Source organism: Sorex fumeus, unplaced genomic scaffold, assembly GCF_029834395.1.
Source record: "Sorex fumeus unplaced genomic scaffold, SorFum_2.1 ptg000187l, whole genome shotgun sequence".
Lineage (NCBI taxonomy): Eukaryota > Metazoa > Chordata > Mammalia > Eulipotyphla > Soricidae > Sorex > Sorex fumeus.
This window is the reverse complement of record NW_026606244.1, coordinates 1,298,072-1,322,517: the sequence shown is the minus strand read 5'-3', so window position 1 is coordinate 1,322,517 and position 24,446 is coordinate 1,298,072. Positions and strand designations below refer to the sequence as shown.

At 49.8% G+C, this 24,446-nt stretch overlaps 1 protein-coding gene across 4 annotated transcripts in view; it reads left to right on the top strand.

Annotated features, from left to right (window-relative positions):
- EBF1 (EBF transcription factor 1) overlaps window positions 1–24,446 on the top strand; it is a 400,167-nt gene that overhangs the window by 17,890 nt on the left and 357,831 nt on the right. For all 4 annotated transcript variants that reach the window (XM_056107979.1, XM_056107978.1, XM_056107977.1 and 1 more), the window contains exon 6: window positions 11,881–11,949. In XM_056107979.1, coding sequence (XP_055963954.1) covers window positions 11,881–11,949 — 69 coding nt within the window. The remainder of the gene's footprint in view (window positions 1–11,880; window positions 11,950–24,446) is intronic.

Sequence of the window (24,446 nt, the reverse complement as noted above, 5' to 3'; positions counted from 1 at the left end):
AGTGGATGGGGTGCTGTTTGTTTACTGGGCCTAGTGACCCTATTACCCAAACCTGTCATCTATTGTGTGGCTAACAGTCTTTTAAATTGCAAATCTGATGCTCTTTAGGGGGCTTAGGAAAAAAAAATCTCACTTTCCAGGCCATCCTATTTCTCTTGATTTCTTGCCTGTTGTAAGTGGAAGTTGGGATGTGCTGAATTTGCACCAGGGGTGCAAATGTGGGCTCAATTATAAGCATAAAATTAGAGTCTGTTCACCATTAATCAGCCTGGCTAATTGCTATGCACCACCATTAGCCATATGGTGTGAAAGACAGCTTGCTCTCCCCAAGATGAAATTTCTTCATTGCAGACATGAAATAGTGAGGCCCCTGGATTTGAAAATAGCTTGTTTTAGATATTTAATTTCTAAACAACTTTCCGCAGTGCTTTCTATCAGGGCTAACGGCACAATAAAACTTTGTGTTTATGTCACAAAAGCTGTGTATTTATAGCACATGGGAGCTATGGAGAGAGAGAGAGAGAGAGAGAGAGAGAGAGAGAGAGAGAGAGAGAGAGAGAGAGAGAATTCACTCTTGACAGGAAAGGACTTGGGATGATTCTGTTTTGTTGCAGGCAAAAGGAAAAGGAAAAGAAAAAAGAAACCAAACAAACCCCACCAGGACTGGGGTTTCAGGTGGCTGGAAATATTCCATCTGCCTTGATGGGTTGTGAGGGTCGCCCCATCACCTGAGTTCCCTGGAGAATGACTTGGCCTTGTCGCTTTCGAATTTTTGATGCTCTTCGAGTTCTTTGAGATAAAAACTTTTTTCGTTGGTTTCTTTGGGCCACACCCTGCTGTGTTCAGGACTCCTGGTTCTGCACTCTGGGATCACCGCTGGCTGGGCCATCAGGGTGTCAGGACTGAACTCAGGTTGGCCACCTACACAGCCAGACCTTGCCCCTTGTACTGTGGCTCCACCTCCATAAACACCTCAACCCCCCACCCCCCTTCCCGCTTTCCATGGTACTCTGGGGACAGTTTCTGCAGCTTGGGTAAACTGAAATCCATCAGCGTTAGGTTTTGCAAATACCTGGCACATTGGTTCTTAAGCTGACATTCCACTGGTGGCATTTGAAAGCAGGACTCTGTAAGGGTCTGAGGACAAGGGCATGCGGACACCATGTTTGGATGGGAAGGGACACTGGGAATGAGGCAGGCCAGCTCAGGACCAGCGCGGGAGAGAGTCCCCTGTTCAGGAAAACCCCTTCCTTGGGTCCATGCCTGGGTTCCCCAGCCCTGTCACCTGATCTTCTGGGAGGCTGGTTTGTCCTTAGCATCCTTCCATCCTTGGTTTCATCGTCTAAGCTTCTCTGACCCTTGACCTGAGTGGGATGCCCACACATGACACTCCTGCTTCGCCCGGTGCTCTGTGGGCATCACGCAGCCTGGGGTGGGGGGTGGGCAGCTCACTGCTTGGGGAAGTTGTCAGGGAGCTTGGGTCCTGCCTTCTCCCTCCTCCCCCATCCCCTCCCCTGCTTCCTTCCCTCCCCCCCTTGTCTCTCCATCTATCCACCAGTGAAGTGCTCTCAGAGATGGCCATGAATGATCCTTCTGGTGGGGATGGAGGGTGCCTGTTCCTGAGGGCTGAGCAGGATGGTGCTCCCTGATTGGTAGCCTGGTGGGCGGTGTTGTGCCTGAGACTGGAGGGGGTGGGGCAGGGCAGTAGAGGGACTGGGAGGAAGTGTGTGGGTCTGTTTGCTGGCTCTCCTGGCTGGCGGGAGTTCCCTGGGGAGCAATCTGCAGGGGTGGGCGGGGAGGGAACATCTGTGGCTCTGGGGGTGAAAGATCACCAACTCGGAGGTCAGAGGTCGGATGTGAAGGTGCAATTGAATCTCTGGGCACAGAAGGGATGGACAGGGTGGAGGAAGGAGAAGGCCAGGGAGCTTTTCAGGGACCTGCTGCATTGGCAAGGCGGGACGTCTGTGAGAGAAGGGAGTCCCCAGCACCCTGGCTGAGCGTGGCAATAACATGGCTGAGCCCCTGACATGGAAAGTCTCAAAAGGGGCCAAGGTAGTGGCTCAGAGGGGCTGGAGAGCATGTGTGTGGGAGACTTGGGGTCCACCCCGGCACCCCACTGCCTGGTCCTCTCAGCATCACTGGGAGTCACCCACAGCACTGCCCACTGTCGCCCCCAAACCCACCCACCACCAACCAATGAACCAAATGTGGCTACGGGGAGTTTTGAGAGTGAAGAAACTAATCGCGCAGAGATGATGGAGCAAGGTTTTTTTTTTTTTTTTTTCCGAATGGGGCAAGTTGATCATGTTTATAAACAGACAGGGCTCTAACTGTGCAGCAAGGGTTACGAGTGTCAGTCCCCGGGCCTGAACCATAGGACTGCATTTGCCTTGCCTGCCGTGGCAGACCCGGGTTCGATCCCAGACAACCCTAGGGACTCCCGCAGGATGCCAGGAGTGATTCCTGAGCACGGAGCCAGGAGTAACCTCTGAGCACCTCTGGGCGTGGCTCCCAAACCAAAGTAAATAGATAAATAAATTAATAAAAGTGCCAATCCTGGTCTCCGAGGAGCTGGAGGTGAAGGGGCAGGGTTGTGTGGGGGGACAGGTAGGTAGTGCATTGGCTAGGGAGGGCCAGAGGAGTCTGTGTGTATTGTCTGTGCATGAGACCCCCTCAAACCCCTGTGCAAACAGCACGTTTTGGAGTAAACCTTCCGAGTTGCTGTACAGTGGGTAAACAGCCGGCATTTGTTCCTAGGGCAACAGTTTTGAATAGTCCGGACCCCAAGCACAGAACCCAGCCGCACGCTGAGTTGCTGGCGGGCGTGCAGTTGTGCCAGTAGGACTCACACCTGTGCACCTCCAGTGTCACGAGCTGCCACGGGCCAGTGTGAAGCGGGTCTGTGCAGGAGGGGGTGGAGCCATCCGGGGACAGGGGCGGGGTCACGATGGGAGGGGCGGGGCTGTAAGGGAAGGGGCGTGGCCACGTGCAAGGGGCCAGGCCCCGTTGGGAGGGGACGCGGCTGTGCAGGAGGCGGAGCCACGCGGGAAGGGGCGGGGCTACACGTTAAAGGGCGGGGCCAGGGGGGATGAGGTGGGGTCACGTGGGGAGGGGAGGGGCTGTGCAGAAGGGGGCGGGGCCACACAGGAAGGGGCGGGGCCGCGCGGCCACCTGTGCACCGGTTCTGTTCTGCGGGGATGCTCGTCCAGTGCTTCTTGGCACCTGGCTCACATTCCTCTCAGGTGGTAATCTCTCTGGATCTCTCCCTGCAGTGGAAACCAGGTACTTACAGCGGTCTTTGGTCAAAAATAAGGGGCTCACGGGGATTTTTTCCGAAGGCCAGGGCTGGCCCCAACCTCCCTCTCACAGCTTCTTTGACTAAGTAGACAACTTTATTGTCTGCGAATTTGTTTTGTTTTGTTTTGTGTTGGAGCCACACCCAGCGGTGCTCAGGGGTTCCTCTCAGGTGCTCCCTTGTGACTCTGCGCTCGGGGGGGTCACTCCTGGCAGGGGCTCGGGATGCCAGGGTTGGAACCGGGGTCGTCCGTATGCCAGGCAAGCGCCCCACCCCCCCTCACCCCGGCTGTCCTTTCCCTCTTGCCCGGGAGGATGCATTTCTCCAGGTTTTGCAGCCTCTGCTTTCCGGAAGCTGTTCTGTGTCCCATAAAGAGGGTCCGCAAGTTCCAGGCCTAGGAAACATCTAGATGTTTGTTGTGCTGACTGTTCGAGCTGTGCTTTAGCCCACCTGAGTGAGACAAACCACCTGTGCTGGGCGTTTCCTCCTGGCACGGGGAGGGTCCTATGTGGAGCTTGGTCCGGGAAGGACCGCATTTGGGGTCTTCAGTGGATATAGCGGGTGCCTGCTCCAGTGACTGGCTGCCTGCCACATGATTCCATATTTGGAAGGAATTGACAAAGCAAAAACCAAACCAAAACAAAACTAAAAACAACCAGCCCCTCCTGTCTGCACCCTGTGCCCCCACCCCCCATGCCTGCCTGCTTTGGGGAGCAGATGCCAGGCCCTGGGTCTGGTACAGTGCCTGCCACACCCAGCAGGAACTTAAAAAGCCTCATTTCAATGGATGAGGCTCCCCTAGGTACCCAGTAACGAGGACGTAATTATCACGGTTCTTTCTTTCATCAGCCCGGTCACTTTGCCCTTGAAGAGCATTTGCATCTGCTCTTCCTGGGCCTGGTGTGTTCAGTCTGTGTCCTCTTCCGCCTTCCGCCCAGGGAACTAATGCATTCTCCATCAGCCCTTCTTTCTGGGTAAGGCCCGTCTTGTGTCTGGTGAAGGCTGGGCTCCCCTTTCTGGACCCTTCTGGGTTACACAGGAAGAAAGATAGGCTTTGATGCAGGAGGAAAGAGGGAGGTACTCTCTGACCAGACAGGCTGCCATGGGTACAGAGTACCCATCCTTGCCTGTCTTGGTTCTAGCAGTCACCTATGTGGACCTGCCTTCCCCAGGATAGTCACTTCTGGGTTTTTCAGTATGGTGGTTCTGGGATCGGACTTAGGGCCTCACTGTTTCTCTACTGACGAACTCCATCCTTGGCCAGCCTTTTCCTGGAATAATGCTTCCAAGTACCACCCAGAGCAGATGTTTCCAAGCCTTCTCTTCTTCCCTGCTCCTTCCCCGTTCCCTGCAGACCATGACTTAGAGTTTCTGTAGGTTCATTCAGAACACCCTCTCATGGTAGCCTGCTCCCCTCTGGCATCTGTCCTGGCAGCAGAGAGGAGATCTAGAAATCCCACATCCTGTCCTCATAATGTTACTCTTCTGGTCAGAAAAGGATCACAAGTACCCATAGAATACGGTGTGGGGAGTTTGAGCATGAAAGTTGAGTGGGACAAGATGCTGGGGAGGAGGTTGGACTGAAAGTACAGCAGGTAAGGCATTTGCCTTGCACATGGCTGACCTGGGTTCGATCCCCGACATCCCGTAGCATCCCCCAATCACAGCCAGCAGTAATTCCTGAGTGCAGAGCCAGAAGTAACCCCTGTGCATCGCCCGGTGTGACCCAAAGAGCAAAAAAAAAAAAAGAAAAAAGATACTGGGGAGCCTGTCGGAGGCCCTAGCTGTGATGAGATTTGCATTGCGTGAGCGTGGGAACCCTCTTGGGACATTTTCTCTCCCCCATTCCCTTCCCCCTGACTTCCGTTTCCTTCCAGTAACAGCACCATGCCATTGGTTTCTCTTCTACAACTCCATTTCTCTCTCTTTAGTGTGGCGTCAGCTCCTTTCCACTGTCCTGCGGTGGCCCCACCCTCCCTTTCCCTGTCTGCAGGGACCCTCTGCCTCCCTGTGGGCACACATGCCGTGGGTGGGTGCATTTCACTGTTTCAGGTGCCATCCTTGGTGTGAGGTGGAGCCAGGCCTCCTGTGGGGAATGGGCCCCGAGGTAGGTGCTCCGGCCCGGCCTCGGGCTGCCCCGCCCCCAACCTCGTGGCTTCCCTCTTGTCCTTTGCTGTAATCACCTGTCAAGGTGCTCAGTGACTTCCTCTTCCTTTTCTTTACTTTCTTCTTCACTGTCACTGTCCTCCCGTTGTTCTTCGATTTGCTCGAGCAGGCCCAGTAACGTCTTCATTGTGAGACTTGTTGTTACTGTTTTTGGCATATCGAATATGTCATGGGGAGCTTGCCAGGCTTTGCCATGCGGGTGAGATACTCTCCGTAGCTTGCCAGACTCTCCGAGGGGGGCGGAGGAATCAAACTCGGTCAGCTATGTCTGCGGCGTGCAAGGCAAACGCCCTACCCGCTGTGCTATGGCTCCAGTCCACTTTCTTCTTATTTTTTTTTGTTTTGTTTTGTTTTTGGGCCACACCCCGCCATGTTCAGGGCTTCCTTCTGCCTCTGCATTCAGGGATCACTCTGGGGACCCTCTGGAAGATGCTGGGGATTGAACCCGGGCCAGCCGCATGCAAAGCAGGCACCCTACCCCCCACCCTTCTCCTCCACCCCCACGACTTCCTCTCTCTTCCGGTTCCCTTTCTCTCTTTTACCAGGGACCCCATTTCTTCTCCATCAACTCCCCTCCACACATTTGCCTCTTTCTCTGGTTCTGTGGGGCTCAGAGCGAGGGGGGCTGGAGTTGACAATACGCTCAGCTCAGGCCTCTACCAGCTCTCAGGGCAAGTTCTCTCTCTCTCTCTCTCTCTCTCTCTCTCTCTCTCTCTCTCTCTCTCTCTCTCTTTTGCCTTTTGGTTTTACACTCGGTGATGCACAGGGGTTACTCCTGGCTCATGCACTCAGGAATTACTCCGGGTGGTGCTCGGGGGATCCTATGGGATGCTGGGAATCGAACCCGGGTCGGTCATGTGCAAGGCAAACGCCCTCCCTGCTGTGCTATCTCTCCAGCCCCGCAATTTCTCAAGTCCAGCACTTGAATCAAGGGAGAAACTCTGGACGTGCAAGAAACTTCCCTTGCTTGGGGGAGGGGCGTGTTTTTTCATAGGTGGGCTGGGCTGGTGTCTTCGAGTGCCCTGTCAGAGGGCAGCTCAGCTTCTGTTGTCACGTTCCCCGCTGCACTCCCCCCCTCCCCCCCCCCGTCTAGCACGTTCATTCATTTTTTTTTTTAAATTTTTATTAGTGAGACACCATGAGGTACAGTTGTAGACTTACAAATTTTTGTGCTTGGGTTCCAATTATACATTGATCAAATACCCTTCCCTCCACCAGTGCCCATTTCCCACCACCACGGATCCCAGTATCCCTCCCCCCCCCCCCATGCCCCCATCCCACCCTGCCTCTGTGGCAGGGCATTCCCTTTTGTGCTCTCTCTCCTTTTGGGTGTTGTGGTTTGCAAAAGAAACATTGAGTGGCAATCATGTTTGGTCTATAGTCTACTTTCAGCATGCTTCTCCAATCCTGGGAGGATCCTCCCAGCACCTTTATTTGGTGCTCCCTTCTCTATCTGAGCTCCCTTTTCCCCTAGCATGTGTGGCTGGCCTCCAAGCCATGGAGCAAACCTCCTGGTACTAATCTTGGCCATTCTTGGGTGTTAGTCTCCTATTTTGTTACTTTATGTTCCCCAGATGAATGCAATATTTCTATGTCTGTCCCTCTCTTTCTGACTCATTTCACTTAACATGATACTTTCCATGTAGTACCACTTGTATGTAAATTTCATGACTTCATCTTTTCTAACAGCTACATAGTACTCCATTGTAGCACGTTCATTCTGGATGTCTGTCAATCTTTGTTTGGGGTCATACCCAGGGTTACTCTAGGTTGGTTCCTTGCCGTCACTTCTGACTGAGCTTGGGGGACCTCCACCCCACTTGGGATCAAACCCTGGCCTTCAGTATTTGAAACACGTGTCCCACACCCTGAGCGACCCCCAGCCCTCAGTCAGTATTCAGCCGACCACCAGCCGTCACCATCCCAGGCCTCCCTCCTGCCACACTTCCATCCTCCGTGAAGCATCTGGGCTGCAGGGGTTGGGTGGGAGGAGAAAGACAGTGTGAAAAAACACAGGTTGCAGTGCATGCGGGAAAAACACAGGTCACGGTGCCATGCGGGAAAAACACAGGTTGCGGTGCCACGCGGGTTGCTGAGTGTCCCAAGAGGAGAAAGCAAAGCTGTGAGGACCTCTCTTTCTAGGGAAGGCGCAGGGAGGCTGAATGGGGGGAGGAGGGAGGAGGCGGAGTCTGGTGGGGGGGATGGTGGGGGTGGGGGGGTCAAACATGAGAAGGGGCCACAGCCCAGGTGGAGAGACTGAGTCTGGCATTGGGGGTGTCTCACTTCAGAGCCACCTGGGGGCCCGGAAAGATGGCTCTGACTGTTTGTTGAAGGGAGACAGGTATGGAGACCGCAGACCAGGTGCCCCATCACTGGAGAAGTCCAGGGGGTGGGGGCAGGGCAGGGCATGGCAGGGCAGGGGACAGTGGGCCATAGGGGATAGGAGACTCAGATGGTGTGAGCAGAAGACACTAGTCCCCAGTCATCTTCCTGCCACTTGGAAAGTGCCACTGTGTGTGTGTGTGTGTGTGTGTGTAGGGGGGGGTGTGGGTCACAGTCCAGCTGAACTACCTGGACCTTGCACTGCCTTCATGCTCATTTGAAGAGGAAGGGAAGAAGGGGAGAAGGGGGAGATGGCGCCCTCCCCACCTCAGCTGCTGCCCTGGGTTTGCGCTGCCATTTAGACAGAAGCACTTTCCTCCTAAATGATGCCGGGCACTGTGATTTCCCGCGGAGACAGTGGCAGGGCTCAAGGTTGCAAACATTCCCGTGTCCCTTCTCAGGGGCTGGAGTGATAGTACAATGGGGAGGGTGTTTGCCTGGCATGTGGCCGACCCGGGTTCGATCCCCAGCATCCCATAGGGTCCCCCGAGCACCGCCAGGAGAGATTCCTGAGTGCAGAGCCAGGAGGAACTCCTGAACATCATCGGGTGTGACCCAAAAAGACCAAATAAATAATGTTTGCTCAAGTGTATGTGTGTGTGTGTGTGTGTGTGTGTGTGTGTGTGTGTGTGTGAGAGAGAGAGAGAGAGAGAGAGAGAGAGAGAGAGAGCTGGAGTGACAATCCAGCAGGGAAGGCATTTGCCTTGCATGTGGCCAACCCAGGTTTGATCCCCAGCATCCCATAGGGTCCCCCGAGCACCACCAGGAGTAAGTAATTCCTGAGTGCACAGCCAGGAGGAACGCCATTGCTAAGTGTGACCCCAAAACCAAAATGATGATGATGATGATGATGATGATGATGATGATGATGATGATGGGGCTGGAGCGATAGTATAGCGGGTAGGGCATTCGCCTTGCACGCGACTGACCCGGGTTCGATTCCCAGCATCCCATAGGGTCCCCTGAGCACCGCCAGGAGTAATTCCTGAGTGCACAGCCAGGAGGAACCCCTGAGCATTGCTGGGTGTGACCCAAAAAGAAATAAAAAAAAAAAGACCAATTCTCAGTTCTGTTGCCTGTAGGTACTGGGACCCTGTTTCTGATTGAGGGGCTGCTGCGTCCCAGTGCCAGGGTCTGAGAGGGCAGCTTTCAACGTGGCAGGAGTACACACCGCCCCCTGCCCCCTGTCAGGCAGGGCTGTGGTTTCCCTTTGCTGTCACCCTCCCCCACCCCCAGCACTCTGCCTGCTGAAGGGTTCCTGGGTTCGATCCCCGGCATCCCAGAGGTTCCCCCTAGCCCTGCCGGGAGGGACTCCTGCATGCAGAGCCAGTAGGAACCCCTGAGCATCCGGAACCGTCTCGGGTCGGCTTCTAAGTGTTTGGTGGTTTCTGTGTTTTTCCAACACTTCACACGGGAGGTGACTTGTACAGGGTTTTATCTTTCCAACGTACTTCACTCAGTGGAATCCCAGGTCTGTCCATGTTGTCGGAAGTGGGAAGGCTCCACTTCTTTTTTTTTAACGGCCGGAAGTGGTCCTTGGGGGCATCAGATACTGCACCTTCTGCAGGCACTCGGGGTTGTCTTAGAGAACGTTTTTGAGGTCTGTCCCCCCTCCCCCGAAAGGATGCCCAATAACTCAGAAGCCAAAACAATTGCAACAGATGCAGCCCAAGCAGGGACGGGGCATCAGACAGCCAGTACAAAGTGATTCCCCAAAGGCCAGAGAGATGACAGCCCCAAGGACTGTGTGCACACTCACGCACACGCCAGTTCCCAGGGAGGAACCTGCAGCTGCCCCTCTCTTTGGGCCCCTGCTCTCTCTGTCTCCCTCGCTCACTGGATGCAACTTTCCTCGTTCGACTTGGGCCAGAGAAGCAGCAAAAGAATTCCTTTCCGATTCCTTTCAGTTAGTGAACATAGGTACCCGGGCAGGTCTTCTGTAAAGGTGAAGTGGTACCAAACGGAACTTGCATAAAGCAAAGGAGGGCAGCTGTTTTGTTTCCAAGGGCAGCCACGAAGATCAGGAGGTGGCGTGCTTGGTGGAGGTGACCTTCTAGACATGGGTGGCAATTCTTTTTTTTTTTTATTTGACCAATTTGTATTTTTTTTTTAATTTTTATTAGTGAGACATCATGAGGTACAGTTGTAGACTTACAAATTTTTGTGCTTGGGTTTCAATTATACAATGATCAAATACCCATCCCTCCAGACACAGGTGGCAATTCTGTGTCTAGAACCGGTGCTCCTCACCACCCCACTCTCTTTTTGGCTTGATTATTTGGTTCTTGGGCCACACCCAGCGATGCTCAGGGGTTACTCCTAGCTCTGCCCTAGGAGTTGCTCCTGGCAGGGCTTGAGGGACCTTATGGGAAGCTGGGGATCAAACTCGTGCAAGGCTGTGTTACTGCTCTGGTCCCACTATTCCACTCTTGGCTGAGGCCATAGGATCTGAGGGTCAGGGGTCAGCAGAGTTGAGGATGACAGTTGAGTTTTTAAATAATTTTCTGATGTGACTTCCAACCACTTCTCATCCCCTTGTTCTTCCGTGTGCCTATTAGATATCGGGATACTGGAGGCTTTCTCTCCCATACTGGGTCCGGGCAGACCTCTGGTCCAGAGGGAAACTGTTTCCGCTGCCTCAGGAAGGCGGGCTGCCAGGCCGAGGGGGGAGGGTAGGGGCAGGGGCATTTAGTTGGGATTTTTGACTTGGGAGAGGAGTTTTATCCGTGACTTTCTGAGGATGGGAGAGGGATGGACTGAATCAGCAGGGAAACCTTGGGAACTCACTTCTCAAAGACAGTGACACGCCAGAAAGAGGATTCCCAACTTTGGCGAAAGTCTCCCTCTGCAGAGAAATATTCTGGGTCCTGAAAATGAAGCTGGGTGTTTGGTTCTCTCTAGAAGCTCTAAATTTAGGCTGTGTGTGATGTGTGTGTGTGTGTGTGTGTGTGTGTGTGAGAGAGAGAGAGAGAGAGAGAGAGAGAGAGAGAGAGAGAGGAGGGAGGGAGAGCATGTATAGGAAAAAGGGCATATTAGCAATACATGGTAGACTATAGCTTCCCTGCCTCCTTGACTTGTCAGATAAGGCGTGCCTGGGTGTAGACAGACCAGTGGACCCACTTCCTACGTGCATGTCACTCTCAGATGCCCAGTTTTCTGTTGCCCCCAGGGTCATTTTCAAGACTCAGTCCGTTTTCCCTCTCGAGAGGCCTTGGCGGCTTAGGTAGATAGAGAACGCCAGCCGCCCCGAAGGTCACGGCTGGGTGGGAATCGCTGACGGGTGCCTTCCTTGCCCGGGGCTGCTTCCTCTCTGTGCTAAGACCCCTGCAGGCTGCGGGTGCTGGGTCTGTAACTCTCAGGAGCACCCACGCGTGGCCAAGTGCAGGTTATGTGTGTGTGTGTGAGGCGGGGGGAGGGTGTCTCCCTCTCCCTCATACCTCTTACTCTCTCTATCCCCTACTCGTGGTTCAGAAGCAAAAAGTCCCAGCCCCGAGGCTGGGGAAAAGTCTGTGGTTGGAGAAAACAGCTGCCATCAAGAGAAAGTGGAGGAAGAGGGCTGTGGAGGGGGGCAGAAAATACTGCGGGCTTGTTCCCCACGCGACGCGCTGAGGCTCACAGTTCTTGTGCTCGCGAGGGAAGAACGGTGGAGCCACCCACCACCCAGAACCTTCTCCTCCTCATCGCGCACCTCCCTTCGGGGCTCGCCCAGTCCCAAGGCTGGTGGCCACGCTGAGCTGCCGGTGGGTTCCGGGACACCCCCGCCCCACACCGCACCCCCACCCACCCACCCACCCTGCCTGCCGTGTGTAGAGAGAGGTTAAGCCTGGCCATTAACCCATAGGTGACCCCAATAGAATTTTCCGTGGCAGGGATCCGTTGATTGCCAGGTATGGCTCGGTGGTAATTCTAGCATTCGTACCCCCGCCCCCCTCCCGCCCAGCAATCTGAACCTCCCCTCAGCCCAAACGATGATTTTGCATTGTAATGGTTGTACTAAATCCTTTTCGTGTTTTTTTTTTTTCCTTTCTGCCCCACAGCCGCTGTTGTGACAAGAAAAGCTGTGGCAACCGAAATGAGACTCCCTCAGATCCAGTGATAATTGACAGGTAGGGACCACTCGACTTTCACTGGACTCGGGTTCCTCATTATAACGAAACACCTGCCTCGTGTCGCTCACGGTCGCGGGGGCTGCAGGCGGGAATGCGGCCCGCCAGGATGAGCCTGGGAAAGCCACATGGAATGTTCTTTGGAGGCCTGTTTTCTTGGATTGCTTCGGTTTTTGTGTCTGATTCATGCTCCTTAAAGGAATAGTTATTTATTTATTTATTTTTTTTCTTTTCCTGACTTTCTGTGGCTTCGTCCTCACGCTGTGCCAGGAAGCTTCAGAAATAAAATAATAATGGTTTGTGATTTATGAAATGTGGTTGGGTGCTTATAAATATTTAACTTTTATTTGAAAAATGTTTGAATCATTATCACTTTTAGCTACAGTAGTTCTGTTGGACGTAATCCATCTACATTTTAAGGTTTTATTTATGCATAAAAGCAGCCTTAAAGAGATCTGCGAACCAGAATTTTCTGCTGTGATTTCCCGGGTTTGAGAGTAGCTCGTACCATATTGTAAGTTGATTAATTTATCCTGCTTGTCTTAATTATTGTGTTTTTAAACAGATCCATATTACTAATCTGACATGACCAAGTAAATCACGGTAGAACAATAAATCTGTTTTAGTTGTTCAGTGTAATTTCAAGTCAGTGTGTGTGCATATTATGCAAAGTTGCATTCCAAATATTCATTTTACATTTTAATTATTGAAATTCATTGTATGGAAACATGTATGATAAACCATTTGTTATGTAGCATTACTCATTGAGAGTTAAATGGCCTGGAAGGTTTATAGATACTGTCAGTTGTCAACTAGGAAATGAACTAGCGGGGAAAGAATCTTGCAAATAAGATGGACGAACTTATCTTTCATTGAGAAATTTAACACCCTTGTTGAGAGAGCTTGGTAACATTGATTTTTGGAGTCACATACAAAGACCACCCTTACCCCCAAAACAAAACAACCAACTTAACCCTATTTTTTTTAACACACACACACACTTTACCTTTGTGTGTGTGTGTGTTTGTGTATGTGTGTGTGTGAATGGGTGAGATGTTGGGAGGTGTATGTTGGTGGGGAGAGGCCTTATTTTTCAGTCGAGTGAAAAGGTATTTGTGTCCTCATAATTTATGGGAAAGTTTTGATTCTTGATTTGATCCGTGGAATTCCGGTGGCCAAGTAGGTTTATCAAGTTTTAACAAAAAATTAACAAAAAAAATTTAACAAATTTTGAAATGAAGAAGCTCAAAAGTAAACGAGGGTCCAACACTGTTTGTTTCATTTAAATGTGCCTCTTCAAAATGCCATTGATCCTTTTTATTTTTTTTCTTAAATGTGAGTTTTCCCTACTCTTCTTTTAAAGAGGGTTCTGAGCAAAAAGATCAGCCCATAACACATCTCCCCCAAGCTTTGAAACTCTCAAAGCATTTTGTTTTGGGCCCCCTACCCTCCCCCCCCCCCCCCCCCCCCCCGCCACTGCCATGCCTTTAGGCTTAGATGATGAACCTTCTCTCTTCTTGCCACCAGTCACACAAACACATTTTTTTTCCCTTTTTTCTTTTTTGCTTGTGAATGGGTTAAGCTTTTAAGTTCTTGGTCGGGTTTGAAGCTGGGCCTCTGATACAGAAGGGTGATACGACTGTGGTTTGAATAACATTTGATTTTGACCTGCTCCTGTGGGTTGCAATGGCCTAAGAAACTTGACTCAGCAGCGCTGTAATTAGCCGGACCGTGCGTTTGAAACAGGATTGTGTTACCTGGGCTGCATTAGTGTGGCTGCTCGGGGCCGCCTTGCATCTGTTCCAGTAGGGTACTTAAAACCTTCTTTGGGCAGGGGGGGAGTTCAAACAGTTTAGGCAAAATAAGTATGCACTTTAGACTGTTGGTGGCTTTTGAGCTATTACCCAGGACACTTTCCCTTTTCATTTTCCTCCCCTCCTCGGGTGGGTGGGGAGAAAATCCCATGTCGCTGATCTGGGTGTGTCAGGAGGCTTGCTTTAAGAGCGGCTGCAATCCCAACATATTGATTCACTCCGGCGTGCCGCTCTTTTCCTGCGAACTGTCTCCTCCAGCAGCAAGACCAGATGATATGCAAAATTCCATTTAGCACTTTCTATTTGCATGGGAGTTTTCAGAATTTAATTGTCCTTCAAGTCTGCTGAAGGTTTTAAAAGCCCCTCTGTCCTCTCTGTGCTGATATGTGAAACTTCCATTGGCACAATGAAGAGAAGAGAATAACAACAAGAAAAGAACTTACACAAGGAACGGCAAAATAGAAAAGATTTTTCAATCCCATAGAATGGCTGCGAAGGAGAGAAAAAAAAGCAACCGTATTTGAATTTCAGTTTCCAATTTGATCCTATATTACCTATTGCATAATATCTGCGTTACGTGCTTTGCGTTTGATTTGCTTTCAGATTTACGGCTGCGGATCGCTGCATATTTTGTAAAAATAGGTTATGGGGCCTGCACTGAGCCGCAGCAGTGACTGTTTTTACAAGATGCAAACACCGTGCAGTCACAGAGCTGTGTGTAAGGCCACTCTGGTTAACATTCCACACAGCCACCTTTGAGGCACCTACCTCCACTTGTCCTTCGGGTTTGGGAAGAACACTGCTATTTTTATCAGTCAGAGGACTTTTAGCAGTGGTTATTCAGGAAAACTATTTATAGGCGAGGTAGGAGAGACTTTCTGGGCAGACGGTAACAGCACCCGCCAAGTTCGTTCTGGGTTAAATCTGCCCGTGTTGTGTTGTTGACTGCTGGGGGGCTCAGCGATGTTGGTGGGGCAGGCCCGTTCCCCCCAAAAGTGGGATTAGCAAAACCAGCAGCTGCCCACCGCCGCCGTCATTGGGAAATGGGTTTCCAATTCTTTGTATACGACTTTCTTTTCTTCGTATATGACTAAGTAGGAAATGGTGACCCCCCCAACCCCACCCCAACTCTTTTCCCACTTGAGACTGTTTATCAATCCACTTCAAAAAAGTTTGCAGAGGTGCTGGAGCGATAGCACAGCGGGGAGGGCGTTTGTCTTGCATGCGGCCGACCTGGGTTCGATTCCTAGCATCCCACAGGGGCCCCCGAGCACCGCCAGGAGTAATTCCTGAGTGCAGAGACAGGAGTAACCCCTGAGCACCGCCGGTTGTGACCCAAAAGGGAAAAAAATAGTTTGCAGAAAATTCCTGTTGGGTAGAAAGTGGGCATCTGGCATTAACTGCCAGACCGTATTCCTGTCCGTTGCCAAATTGTTTGATGGAGATTGATGAAACACAGCCTGTGGCTGATGATCCAGATATTTGGACGGTGTGGACCTGGGAGGACTCATCTATGTTATGTTTAATAGTTGATGAACAGGAACTAATCAGCGCGGATTTCATTATCGTCGAGGTAGAGGGTTCTATGTGGTGATGATTGTTCCAGTCAAAAGCAAAAAAAAAAAAAGACTCGCAATTATTGAATTAGGGTGGAGATTGATTTAACATATTCACACAGTAACTCATATTTGAATTGAAGAGGTTCGCAATAAAATTCATGTTTAGAAATTGAATAAATTGTAGTTTTATTACCACGTTGGCTAGCCCTGTGTCCTAACCTTTTTCCTTGGAGTTATCTTAGTTCAATAAATAAAACCTCATTAGACTATTCCCATTTCAACACGTTTATTAAATTTTGCAGTAGCAATTAGCATAAGCTGTGCTAATTTTTCTGGAAGACTAATGAGGGAGGTTCATAATTAGGTTTACTTTGTAAGAATCAGAAAAGATGATAATGACAAAAGTCACATAGGGTACTCTGGATGTGAACCCAGTTTTTCCCAAATCTATAACCATTTCCGTTTTCTGTGTTCTCGATGAACACAGCTAGCGGGTTAGGTTTTTCATCCCGGTGGGAACTCTTCTTTTTTCTTCACAAACTCTTCTGTTTTCTTCCCCTTGACTCATGGAGTTTCCTCTGACCAGTCATGAGAGGGACCTGGATGGCATCACAAGCCAGACTCTTGCTCCCTTCCAGTGGGCCAGGCCAGGGCACGGCTTTATGTTCATGTATTTTCTAGTTTTTTGCCACAGACTCAGTGTGATTGATGGGTAGAATGGTCTGAGCACTGAGAGGGGAGAAAGAGTTTGGGGTTGTTGTTTCCTTTCCTGGTACCTGGCATCTGAGCAGTCCAGGCTGCCTTGACTCTTTGAGTTGAAATGGCAGAGTTTGGGTGAAACTTCTCCTCATGGGACTGTCCATTTCTCAAGGAACCGAGACTGGGTCCTTTCAATGGTTCTTCAATGGTTCTAGGAATCAGAGTCATCCTCCTTTCCCCACGACCAACAGGAAAAGCACATATTTTTAAATCTAAGGGACGGGGGCATTTGGTTACTGTGGCGTTCACAGACCCGCCATCATTCCATTTCTAAGAATCCATTCCTGTTTTTGAAATGTTAACTTGGGTATACGGCTTTATAAAAAAAATAAAAACAAAAACATGGGACTGAAGCAATATCCAGTGGGGAGGGCATTTGCCCAGCATGCGGTTGACCTGGATTCGATCCCCAGCATCCCATAAGACCCCCCTGAGCACTGCCAGTGCATTGCCAGGTGTGACCCCCCTAAAATAAACAAAAACCCAAAAAACAAAACCACCACGAAATCCAAAACACGTGCTCTGTAACATGAAAAACTTAGTTTGGAATACTATTCCTGAGGCCAGACTAACCCACAGAATTCCTCCTACGAAAGGGAAAAAATGCCATGTCTGTTTTCTCTGGGATGTTTAAAAAAAAAAAGATCTTCCACCTCTTGATAACTTCTATCAGATGAAACTAAGTTTTGAGTGGGCTTTCAAGAGTAGTGTCTGAAGGGGAGTGTTCTGGGGGAAACCTACAGGAATGTCTCTTTGACCTGTTGATTTTGCGTCACGCATCACAGGGACAGAAAAACTTACTCACATTGGACTTGGTCAGAAAAGCAATTTAGAAATTGTTTGGTGCTGGCTTTGGGGCCACAGCCAGCGGAGTGAGGGTCTACATCGAGTTCTGTCTGCAGGGTTCTTTCCTGGTGGTGCTGGGGACACATATGATGTCTGGGGTTGAACCCGGGACTCCTCCATGCGGTGCGTGTACTCTAATCTGTGAAGCCAAGGCGAACAGTTTTGATTTAAGATCCATCCTGTAGTGTAGGAGCAGAAATGCAATGGTGGGACTTGACACTAAAGTGTAGTGTTGTCTTCTCGCTATAGTACTGCAGCACTGTCCACTGCTGCACTGTCCTCCTGTTGTTCATCGAATTGCTCGAGCAGGCACCAGTAGCGCCTCCATTGTGAGACTTGTTGTTACTCTTTTTGGCATATCGAAGACATCATGGGAGCCTGCCAGGCTCTGGTGTGTGCAGGTGAGATACTCTTGGTAGCTTGCCAGGCTCTCCGAGAGGGGCGGAGGAATCGAACCTGGGTCAATCATGTGCATGCGAACTCCCTACCTACTGTGCTATGTTGCTCCAGCCCGTCTTCTCCCTACGTGGATTTCTTAGTGAGACAGACCTCAGTGTGTATATATGTATTTATGTAATATATGTATTCATTTGTATGGGACAGAAACAGTTATATCACTTTGAAATAAGGATATGATTTTTCTTTTATTTTTCTTTCTTTTTTTTTTGGCAACATCCGAAGGAGTAAGTGCGTAGGGTTTACTCCTGGCTCTTCAGGTGGGATTCATTCCTGGTGGTGCCCGGAGCACCATGTGCAGTGCTGAGGGTGAACCTGTGTCAGCTGTGTGCCAGGTGCCAGGCAGACACCATCGCTGCTGTACTGTCTCTCTGACCCCTTACTTCTTTTCTTTTTTTTTTCTTTTTTGGGTCACCCCTGGCGATGCACGGCATCACTCCTGGCTCTGCACTCAGGAATCACTCCTGGCAGTGCCCAGGGGACCATCTGGGATGCTGGGAATCGAACCTGGGTCGGCCGTGCGCAAGGCAAACACTCTACCTGCTGTGCTATTGCTCCAGCCCCTGATTTGTGTTCCTGAAAAAAAAAAAACACTATCTTTGAGTGGGGTAGAATAAACCCTAATTCCTCTCAGCAATTCTGAGATTTGTGGGGGCAAGCGGGCTCCGCCTCAGGAAAGAACCCCCCACCCCCGTTAGCTTTTTTCAGCCGCCGTAAACCCCTCCCCCCAATCTCATAAGTATAGCACTGTAGCACTGTCTTCTCGTTGTTCATCGATTTGTTCGAGCGGGTCCAGTAACGTCTCCATTGTGAGACTTGTTATTACTGTGTTTGGCACATCGAATCCGTCACGGGGCGCTTGCCAGGCTTTGCCGTTGCGGCGAGATACTCTCAGTAGCTTGCTGGGCTCTCCAAGAGGGGTGGAGGAATTGAACCCGGCTCGGCCGGGCCTGCTGCACGCAAAGCAAATGTCCTACTGCTTCTTTTTTTCAACCTGTAAAAACTACAAGGACAAAACTCACATCAGTCAGCTTCTTTTTGCCCCAGTTGCACAATGAAACAGGCTGGCTTCAGCTCATTGACCTTCCAGCCTCTCCGGCTCACCTCTGCCTGGTTCTCACGAGGACCAACCCCTGCACAGCCTGAAGGGCTCCCTCCCTGCACTGTGGGCACACCAGGGGCCAGAAACAAGTTTCTCAGGCTTCTGGGAGCCAATGCCTCCTGGACGTTCTAACGGTGGTGGTGGTGGCGGGTGGTGGAGTGGGGGGGAATGAGAGGAGGAGGAGGTGGCCCTGAGAAGGCCCTGGGCAGGGTGATGGCCGTTCTCTTGTTGCCTCGAGGGGTTCGCCTTTCCCCCAAAGTGACAAGCTGAGCCTGAATGGACCGTTGTTTATGAACCCTGGCTCTTTTAAACATTTGTTTTCTCAGTGGGAATTCCGCCGAGATTATTAGTGATGAGACTTATGGGAGAGTGCTTCGTTTTAAATTTTATCCCATATCAGATCACACCACGCAGAATCAAAGACGAGCCCCCTCCAACCCCCGTACCAGTTCGCAACCAGGATAAGAAAATAAGGACTCCAAGAAGCTGATAGCAGCCTGTATTCCATTTGCCGTCAGCCATTCCCAAATACACAACCAGGAGACATTAAAATGCATTTCAAATATGCTGACAATATATCATAATGCAAAGTACTTCTACATGGTATAATACTACTGCAGACACTGTATAATGAACAGCAGTGGTTTTCCTGTAAAGGAAGTAATGGCACCAGCTTCCAAGAAATGTATTTAGTGGAGCTTCAGAGAATCAGCAGAGCATGTGTGCAACTGACTGGTGTCAGCTCCGGGTGGGGGTTTTCGTCCCGCGGCGTCCGTCCGAACTTTGCTTTTGTAACAGTTCTGGAAAAATACAGAAAAGCTGCCCAAAGTCCCCTGTGTGTCATCCAGCAACTTTGCACAGTCAGTATGTGATGAGAATATATCAGTATATTAAATTTGCTTTTACTTTTTCTAAAAGAAGTTGCTTAGAGTGAAAATAAAAAACAACAACAACCAAATCCCAAGCCCTTCCCGGCGCAACTCTCCACTGATAAATGTCCCTCATTTCTCTCTACCGCTTTTCACCCCACAAACTCTCATGAAAATGGAGCTGGCTTGGAAACTCCATTTAGAGGTCCTTGCCTACAAAAAGGATGGGACTTTGGTCATTCTGTTATCTGAAACAGACTAACTGTTCCCTCTCTGCCCTCCCCCCGTCCCTTTACAAATCGAGTAACCGTAGACTGTCCAGGACAATATAAAAGTGACCTAAATACTCCAATTGCAATCAATGAAATATGGTGAACAGTACAGGTTTGTCCTGGGTGCTTGAGGCCTTTGAAGGGGTGGGGGGATGGAGATCAATCTCCCTCACAAACTCTTCTCCAGTTACAAGCTTTTGTGCCGAAGCAAATGAAGGTTTTAATCGGCACAGGACTTATTGTAATAGAATTTTAATTGCCTTGATTCTGCCAACGTGTGAAGCTGAGTGTGTGTTTGTGTGTGTGTGTGTGTGTGTGTGTGTGTGTGTGTGTGTGTGTGTAAGCTGGCCGATCTCCTGTATATATATTTAGTGTTCTTGGTTCCTGGGAAGAGAATGCCCGTTGGTTCATGTAACGAATCGTGTCATCTCTGGCCCTCTCTCAGAGTCAGCTGAGTGGGCTGTGTGCCGTGTGCTCTGGGGGTGGGGTATTTTGAAGGTGGAGTGCTCGGTTCCAGTGCACACTCGCCTCCAAACACACCCCACTTCTAAAGCCTGAACTAGCCGAGCCGGCAAATCCTCCCGTTGGAGAGCCCACACAATAACCTCCAAAATGGCACGCGGTAACTAAACCATCCCACTAACTGTCGGAGGCACAATAGTTCTGTAATATAATATAAAGTAATAGTGTTAGCCAACACATCTTTAATAAGATATTGTGCGTGGCTTTGCCATATGGTCCGGAGCAGCCTCTCACTCGGTGGGCCTTTTGATTCTTCTCAATAAGATTATTTCAAATACTCTAATCCTGAATCATTGACATGAATACAAAAGCCGGGTGACATCTAATAGATGCCTCTCAGCTTTGCTTTTCCTCTTGTTCCTTTCCTTTTTCTTCTCTTTTTACCTGACAAAAAGCTTACAGACACTTGGGCTCTGTCTCTCGCCAGCCACACGGGGGGCTCCTCATGAAATATAAAGGAGGAGAAAGCACTGACAGAGGCCCGATAAGCTACAGAGTAAAGGGCCAGAGATTAAAAGTAAATGCCAGTAAATCCTCCCCTGTACACTTACTTGTTCTTTCATTGTTTTGCTTAACACTTGCAGTGCCGGGGCAGGGCATAAAGGGAGCATCCTAGGGGCACGGTGTCTGTTTGTGTGTGTGTGTGCGTGTGTGTGTGTGTGTGTGTGTGTGTGTGTGTGAGAACAGGCCACGGTGATGGCGAGGGTTTGCGAAACATGGTCCACTTCTGATTTATGTCAGGGTGATGGGTGGTGGTTTATGTGGTGTTCTTTTAAAAATAATACCCCGTCTTCACCCCCCTCCTCCAATCTTTTCTCAAGATCAAGACTCCTTCAAGTACTTTTCAGCTCCTTTGCTTGGGACAGACTGTTGGCATTTGGGGCCCAGGGGCCCAGTGAAGTCAAGAGGGGCCCCTCAGGAGGGTGTGACTCGAGCTCTTGACCTGACATGGGAAAGGTTGAACTCACTTTTTCTTCTCTTTACTCGATGGATTGGAAGTGATCAGATCTCAGCGGCCACTGCTCAGCTCACCCGGTCCCCTGCTGGTGCCGCTTGTGGGGGTGCGTCCTGACTCAGATGGACAGACCGGGGTGCCCGGCCTGGGCTCAGGGTTTGTTCCCTTTCCAAAAATCAACCAGGATTTGGCAAAAGTTTTTTTTTTTTTAATTCTATAATTGTTACTGTTCAGTACAGAAAACGATTGGGACCTCTCCCCTTCCTTAATGGTTCCCATTCATTGGTACCCAAGTATGTTAGTTGTATCCTAAAATAGGGTTTTTTATTTTTATTTAAATTTTTTTTCACAAGGCTGTATTTGTTTATATGTCTTAGGAGTATAATGTTAACTACTTTCCCACCGGTCCCAACCTAAAATCATAGTATCTTGTCCCCTCAGCTGTCATTTGAGAAATAGGACTTTTTTTTCTTTTTTGGGTCACTCCAAATGATGCTCAGGGGTTCCTCCTGGCTCTGCACTCAGGAATCAGTCCTGGCAGGGATTGGGAGACCCTGTGGGATGCCGGGGATCGAACCCGGGTCGGACATGTGCAAGGCAAGTGCCCTCCCGCTGTCCTATGGCTCCAGCCCCAGAAATGGGATTTTAATGTTCCCGGCTGGATGCTGTTGGCTGAGGTCTCCCCAGAAAAGCACAAGATTGGTTTGAGAAACGCTCCACACGCACTAGGTTTGATTACTTCACACATGTGTGAGTCCATATGTGTGCATGCAAACACACACATACACACACACACACATACCCACACACATGTGCACATTGCAAAGACAGAAACAAGGCTGAGGGGATCTTTGTTGGTTCGGATAGTAGAGTGTTTGCTAGGCAGGAAAGAAACTCCAGTATGGCCACACAATACAGGGTAAAATCTCAACCCTGATGGAAAGATCTCCGGCACCCAACCAAGTGTGCCATCCACAGGTACTCCAGGCAGGCATGTTCATGCACCACAACTGAAGTATGCAACTAAGTGTGCGAGCATCCACAGCCAGGCGCATGTGACCTCTGATCGGCACAACAACCACGAGGGAGGGGAAGAGGGAACAGAGGAAATCCTTCTATTTCTTAGGAAGTTCCTTAGAAAAGAAAGTTGGCGAAGAGTTTCTGGTTTTCTGTAAAGTTCCCATGTACCACATCCAAACCCCACATTCCCCACTGGACACTCTTGGTTTCAGCTACATCCAAGGGTGCTCCTTAGCCATTCCTGGCTCTGTGCTCAGAAGTGATGCCTGCTGGTGTGCAGGAGACCAGGTGTGTATCAGGGAGCCGGTCAGGCTGGTCTGAAGGAGCCCCCAGCCTCGGCAGGGTGACTCCTCTCGTCCTTGTCTCTGGCCCATTTTGATGTTCTCCTGAAGCTCGGTTCTCACGGCAAAGTGTGGCCTCTGTCTCGGCATCTTTTATAAAAGACCAAGTCCTCTCTCTGTGGTGCCAGGAGTGAGACTCTCTGATGTTCACTTTGTCCATTCACACTCACAAAGGCCAGCATTCAAATCCTTACTAACAAACACTGTCAACCAAACAGAATCCCGGACCACTATTACTTGAAGAGCATCTCAAATCTTGAGTGCGACTAATATCTTACATATGAGTGGTACGTGGGAAGTCTTAGCGCATGTCAATGTAAATAATGTTCCATTGCTCATTAAAGGAAGGATGAAATATAATTAAGAATTCTTGGTGATGCTGATCATTATGCTTAAGTCAAGGTTCTTATTTAGCTTTATCCTTGTAATCACATTAAATAAACAACCTACAATGAGGGTTTCAGAGATTCTCTGTACCCATCTGAGGGGACAAGTGAAACTATGCTTGATATCTCTGTAAAGTGAGGGCATGTGTAAAGAACTACTCACTTTATTGGTGACCAGTGAGCAAGTGACAAAAATGCCATCTCCTAGCCCATAACCAGATATGGTCCCCCCTTCTCTGCTTCCCAGGTTTTTTTTTTTAATGCTCTCTTCTTCTCTGCGCCAGGCTGTGGGGCGGGTGAGAGCCCTCCCCACCCATAGGGACCCAGCCCCGGCAGCCGACCTCCACTGTCCAACCACCACCACCCTCCAGGCTGCTTTCTGGACCATGCAGCCTCAAGACACTTCCTATCCATTTATGCCTCTCAGAGAGCCCAGCAAGCTACCGAGAGTATCCTGCCCGCACGGTCAAAGCCTGGCAAGCTCCCCATGGCAGATTCGATATGCCAAATACAGTAACGACAATAGGTCTCATTCCCCTGACCCTGAAAGAGCCTCCAATAGTTAGGAAAAGACGAGTAAGAAGAGGCTGCTAAAATCTCAGGCTGGGAAGAATAGAGATGTTACTGGTGCCCACTCGAGTAAATCGAAGATCAACAGGATGACAGTGATACAGTGATACTCTCTTCAGTATTTCATGTAGCCTTAATTTTCTTTAATAGTCACAATTTATCCATTCTCGTGTATTATGCTACACTGGTTTTCCTGGACAGTTTTCTTTGCAGACCTCACAGGCAGCCTTTGGGATTAAAAAATAATGATTGCATGACATATAAATGTGGTACCTAACTGTGACACAGGCTGTGGCTGTAGTGCCCTTATTCAGTTTGATTAGCATTTCCCAGGGGAAGGCAACTGGCACTTATCCAAAAGAAAGCTGGTGGAGGGTAGAGTCGGATTGGAAAAAAGACATAGGTTTTGGATGTCTGTTGTCTGAAGGAGGAGCCCAGGGTGCAGGCTCAGAGTTGAGGGACTCTGGAAGTTTCCAGACCTTTCAGATGGGTGAAATCATTTCTGTTTTGCAGAGTTGTGAGGGTTGAAATGCCAGGGATTGGGTTTACTTAGCACATCATATCACATACTTAGACCATCAGCTGGAGCACGGTATATTCTACTCGGATTGTTAGTGTATTTGTGTTTTTATGATCATCTCTGCAGCATGGTTACAATAATGTTTGGCGCTGGTGGTTCTGATATACGCAATTAACTTGCACCCCAACACCACCAAAGTGGCTGGGATATCCAACCGCTGCCTCCTCTAGTTAACTTCTTCCTTCCCCCACTTTAGTTATCTTAGTTTTGTAACAGATAAGTGTTTGTCGTTCAGTATTTTCCATTCCTTGCTTTGTAACTCTGTTATACATACCACAGATGAGTAACCTTCCTCTGACTTATTTTGCTTAGCATGAGACTCTCAAGTTCTGTTCAAGTTGCAGTGGATCGCAAGAATTTTATCTTTTCTCATGGCTGCATAGTATTCCATTAACTTCTTCATCTGTCCTTGGACATTTGGGTTGTGTCTGTTTCTTGGCTATTGT